This window comes from Rhinichthys klamathensis, unplaced genomic scaffold (genome assembly GCF_029890125.1).
Source record: "Rhinichthys klamathensis goyatoka isolate OS25496 unplaced genomic scaffold, OSU_Roscu_1.1 h1tg000533l_1, whole genome shotgun sequence".
In the NCBI taxonomy this organism is placed as follows: Eukaryota; Metazoa; Chordata; class Actinopteri; order Cypriniformes; family Leuciscidae; genus Rhinichthys; species Rhinichthys klamathensis.
In genome coordinates this window covers 100317-106102 of record NW_026607009.1, presented here as the reverse complement: position 1 = coordinate 106102, position 5786 = coordinate 100317, and the positions used below count along the sequence as shown (strand labels likewise).

General features: G+C 42.7%; 1 protein-coding gene across 1 annotated transcript; it reads right to left on the bottom strand.

The window, feature by feature from the left end:
* Positions 1-3684: 3684 nt before the first annotated feature.
* Positions 3685-5215, bottom strand: LOC130073366 (ski oncogene-like). The gene has a single exon (XM_056238723.1). The coding sequence runs from the start codon at positions 4777-4779 to the stop codon at positions 3700-3702; it is 1080 nt and encodes a 359-aa protein (XP_056094698.1). The 5' UTR covers positions 4780-5215; the 3' UTR covers positions 3685-3699.
* Between the last annotated feature and the right edge of the window lie 571 nt (positions 5216-5786).

The window sequence follows — 5786 nt, the reverse complement described above, 5'->3', positions numbered from 1 at the left end:
ATTTTTATCAGTATAAAGTAATCATGATAGCTCATGAAGCCAACTCAACACCTGGACTTACACTTTGAACCTACAGTTCAGCAAACTCAAACCTTGTTTACCAAGCTGCCAAACTCTTTTGAACCCTTTGAACAAGATCTCAGACAAGCGTAACACAATTTTCTTCACCACAGAGTATTAAAAGATGATGTGTTTGGACCTGAGACAGCTTGACAGAACATAATGGCTAGGTACATTTTACGCTTAATTATTGACTGTGTGTCTGAGCGAGGGACACAGCACATCCTGTCTTTCTGTGTCTTCCTGTCGCTGACTGAAAGCACCAGACAGACACGCACTCACAAACACTTCTATATACACACAAGCATGTATATGTCGAGGGAGGTTGAGCAACTACACAGTCTGTGACCTTCCCTCAGCAAGCAGCAGAGAAAAAGGAAGTTCCTTCACCCCACCCAGAGACAGAGAGAGTGAGAGAGAGACTGCCAGACTACTTTTCACAGATGAGGAACAGTAAGATCTGTAAATAACTCAGCAGAAAAGCTCTGTCACAATCGCACAGACAGCAACAGAAACACAGTATACAAACATACAGACTGTTACATCTACATTACTCGCATTTGGAATGCCTGTTACGCAAGTTTGCAAACACATAAATTAATATAAATGTGCACATATAACCGTTTTCAACACTGATAATAATTAAGAGCACCAAATCATTATATTAGATTGATTTCTGACGGATCATGTGACACTGAAGACTGGAGTAAGGATGCTGAAAATTGCCATCACAAGAATAAATTACATTTTAAAATATATTCAAATAGACCACGATTATTTTAAATAGTAATACTATTTCACAATATTACTGTTTTTACTGTTTTGACTTTTCAATCATCATTTGAAATCGAGCTTGATTAGCTCAAAGCATTTGCCTCAAGCACGTTTCAAGCCTCAGTCTTATTCTACAAACATCTGAGTGGCAAATTAAATTGTGTGGAAGCCATTATGAAGTCATCAATATCAAATCGCAGACTCTTCCTGGCAAAGGAGTGACCAGGCGGTCGGGCACATGTAAAAATACACCGAATCTCCCTCTCTCTAGATGGATATAATGATATATTCCACTTCCGTTTCCAGACGGTTGGAGAGTGTTCCCTCTTGTGTGTGGTGAGAGGAAGGAAAGCTCTTGAGATGAATAAAAGCCTGCTGTGGGGGGTCTGATAATGTGATAATGCAGAGAGCTCCGGGACATTTTGGGCTCACTCGAGACGGAGGGAAACAGCTCGATGTTAACAAAGCAACGTCATTCACCGTAAGGGACAATTCAATCTGCAAAGCACTTATGACACACATCGTCCGTGCAAAAAGAGACAGAAAACGGCAAATGTGTGTAAACACGCTGGAGAGCAGGCCTCAGTTTACATTCTCTCGCTCTATACAGGGAAAGTAAGCTGGAGGTGGTGGAGGGCTGATCAGAGAGAGATGGGAGGGAGGAGATGTTGGTGAATGCACTTCTTTGTTGGTTCATACTCCGTTTCCACCACAATACTCCAATCCCTGCATCATCAGCTCCATTCAAGGGAAACAGTTCATGCAAATGACCAGGCCTGCCATTCATTGAGTGTTTGTGTGTTGTGTGTATTGGAGGGGGGCACATTACTAAAAATCTTTTCCTCTAATCCTCTACCTCACAAACAGGACCGTGTCTGCAATAAGAGTCAAGCTTTAGAGCCCCAGGGGTAAGGTGAGCCACCACACATGCGAGTAACCCGAGACTGGAGACAACCCAAAGCAGATAAACATAAAACAATCAGCCCGAGACTGCTTTTATCGCATTATTCATTCCAAAAAATACCCAGAAATGAACTTTACGATGCATATTTAAGCAGCAATCTTGGTTGGAGTGCAGCTCAGAAAGCATGTTTTTTCCCTCAGCAGCCCCGTGATTAAACCCTCAATGGCCTGATCATTAAAAACACATCCACTGTCAAGTACCTGTGATAGCTAAACGGCCCATTTCAGAATTACCATAACATGACGCCATTGCCGTGGGACATGTGGAAGTCATGCTGAGCTCAAGAGAGACAGATGGAGGAATGAGATGATAAAAAACAAGCACTAGACAGAGAGAGAGAAATGAAGACTACAAGCGCCCTGGCCTTTAATGGCTCTAAATGATTGTTTGTTTACGCAATCAGCACTGTATCTACAGTAAAGGTTAACGGGACAGAGGTTGTGACACTGAGGGTTAGTTACTGGTCAATTAAATTCAGCAAAGCCCAAAAAGCAACCAAGAAATGCTCTCTGTGAGAGATTGCATTTTTTGCATCGGTCTGCTCAAGTTAAATATTTCATGCCATTAAATTTAGGCCACTGCGACGGCTATTCTATCTTGACGTCCGCCCACAGATTCCACATCTCACCCCCCTCCCGGATATCAGGTTGTAACATTTGGACTGGGAAACCAATATCATGATAGTCTCTGGAGTCTGGAGACTGGGTCACCAAAGAACTGACACTCTTGGCCCCTTTCCAAGCACTCATCTAAGGAGGGAAGCTGACACTACTTGGAATATGCCAACGTAAAACTTAAGACATACAAATTTCACCCTGGTGGTGTGGCTTAGCGGTTAAAACATCTAGTCTGCCAACTTTAAGATTGTTGCTTTGAATACCAGCAGAGGTGATTCATGAACATCGCCACAGTGCCCCATCACACTTAACCTCAGGTTGTGCCAAGAGGAATGTCCCTATAAGAAGTGCACTGTACGTCTGCCAAATAACTACTTACTGTTGAGTCTGAAGTTTGTGTCACCAAAGAACTGACACTATTGGCCTTTCTCCAAGCATTCATCTGAAGACGACGGTGGTAAGCCATTAAAACAACATCTGTTTTTTTATGTTTCTAATATTTATTTTTGAATTACTAACAAATAATCCAAAAGTGACCAAAAAGTTTCAATTTCACTAATTACATCAATTGTTTTTACATGCAAGATGCAATGACTAGTCAGAATGACTGTTTTTATAGTATACAATATAAGTTCAATATAATTGCAAGTAAGATCAAATATTTATAGTTGCAACTTGGAATGCAATAGTGTCTAATAAAGTAGTATGATCCAATTAGTTCAAGGAAAACCGTCACAGATAGCTAATAGTAGCCTAACTATTTCTAGTAAGCCAGATTGAATATTAAAACATGATATAAAATAGTTACTAGTAAAACAGAAATAGGTGGAAAACATACTAGTTGGAAGTGAACAGTTGAAGCACTGAAGCAAACATTTGGGTTACACTTTATTTGAAGGTGTCTTTGTTACACTGTAATTATACATTTAAATATTGAGTAATATTAATAACTACATGTACTTACTATAGGGTTAGGATTAGGGTTTGGTTTGGTTTAGTTGCATGTAATTATGCACAATTTTATAGTTATTACTATAGTAACTACATGTAACATATGTAACAATGACACTGTGAAATAAAGTCTTGCCAATATTTGCCTCTACCAAGATAGGAGCAGCAAAGGAATAAGTAGTTTGCAATGAATTACTTGATACCTGGGAGTCTGGACTCTGGACTAATTTAATAATTTAATAAAGACACCACTAGTCACTATCTACTGGAATAAGTAGCCTATCTAATGAAGTTATTCGTGAAATTGGAAAAGATGGTAGTCTCAATTGGCTTTCAAATAGTAGTCAAACAAGCAGCAAAATAGGCACTAGTTAGTTTAAAAGGATGAAACGGCTTGTCATAGACGTCTGACACATGCAGTCCAGCACTACAACAAAACTTAATCAGTTCTCCCTGCACTAGAGCAGAGGATGCAGCGTAAAATGCAACAAACTGGCTCACCCGTGATGCTTTCCGCTTGTATTTATTGGCGAAGTCAAATTTCTCCTTAATGTCATCCAGGAGCTGCTCCAGACGCGCTTTCTCCTCTTTCCCCGTGTAATCCGGGCTCAGGAGCACATACGCCCTCCAATTTGCCGAGTCAAAGCCCCAATGGCAAGTCCTGTTCTCCAGCGATTTGTGACTGTGCACCACGAATTTCTGGGTCGGGTACATGAGCCTGCAGTCCATGCATTGTATGCAGGGCGCGTTGGGATTCGTGTAGAGCTCCGGGACCAGAAGACCCCTACACTTCCCGAAGCACTCGTGATAGATTTTGAAGCTCTTTTCGGTAAGTTCCAGCTCAATGGAGCCGTACAGCTCCTTCTTGGAGTGCGGCGGGTACGTGCCCCCGTAGATGAGCGCGTTACACAGGCGCTCCGAGTCCGTCTTGGTGATGAGCCCGCAGGACGGCGCGGAGAACGGCAGGATCCCCATCACCTTCAGGATCTCCAGCTGGTCGGCGGTGCAACGCGAGCAGTAAATGTGCAGATCGTCGCACACCGAGTTGATCTGCTGGAGCGAGAAATCCCGCAGCACTGTGTTGAGGATCTGCGGCAGGCACAGGCGCTTCTCGCCGCCCACCACGAAGCACGAGATGGTCTCGCCCTCCAGGACCGTCTCGCACCTCTCCGTGGAGCGGTCGGACGGGATGAAGAGCGGCCCGGGCATCACCGGAGGAGGCTGCATGGGGGGGAGATGCAGCACGGGCTCCGGGACGTCTTTGCCATCCTTTTTGAAGAGCAGATCGTGTTGCCATCTGGCCGAGAAAGCGGCCGGTCCTCCGAGAGAGCTCATGGAGCTCAGGTGAAACTGTTTGAGAGTTTGTTGCAGTCCCGGGTGAGGCTGGAAACTCTGTCGCGTTATTGTTTCCATGTTTCGCGCACAGCGTTGTCGTTAAAACCGAGTGTGTGACGAGAAATACGACTCAAAGGTCCTGGTACCGCGTCTCTAAATCCAAGTCTGTGAAAAAAAGCACAAGAAGGCCGACAGGGCTTCATGAAATCCCCACTCAGACGAAGGTTTGCACCGGCGTGTCTTCTTCCCCTGCAGCGGGCTCTCTCCTGTCCATATCAACAGACAGACGCGTACAAAAAACTCAAGTGTAACACAAGCAAAAGCGCGCAAGTTGTAGAAAAACTATCCCACGGGGGAGCCGAACTTGTCCCACGTCAAATTCAGGAGTCAAATACACAATCCACGAACTTTAAATCCGTATTTTCCCCTGCGAGTAGAGATCGCTGCAGCCGGACACGGCGCGTCGCCTCCGCTCCTCTGCCCCTGCAGTTCAGTGTGACTGAGTCAGTGTCAGTGAGCACAGCGTCTCTCTCTCTCTCTCTCTCTCTCTCTCCCTCTCTCTCTCTCCCTCTCTCGGTGTTTGTGTGTGTCTGGCTCAGTCATTGAATCCCAGCCAAGAATGTGACTGACTCCGCAGGCTGTGGCTCTTCCAAGAACCAGCCTTCACTCCCCACTGCTGTAGAGAGAGAGAGACAGTCACTGACTGTACATATATCTATTTATAATAGAGATATTTATTATTATTAATATTTATATTTATAAATACAAAACGTTTTTACCTTTTTATTATTATCTTATTTTTGTTGATTTATTACCTTATTTTTTATTTAGTTATTTTAAATCGAATTCATTATATCCAATTAATTATACTGTTAATGACGAAATATTAGGCTATTTCTTAAATATATTAGACAGCTTTATTTGTCATCATTTACAATATTGTCAAAGTGTAAACAGTACTTAAAATATTAAAATAGACATTAGACATGAAAAATAAATAGGGTGAGGTAAATAAATAAAAGGGAATAATAAAAGAAAGGGTATTTTTAAATATTTTAAATATTTATTAAATTAGCCTACTAGTG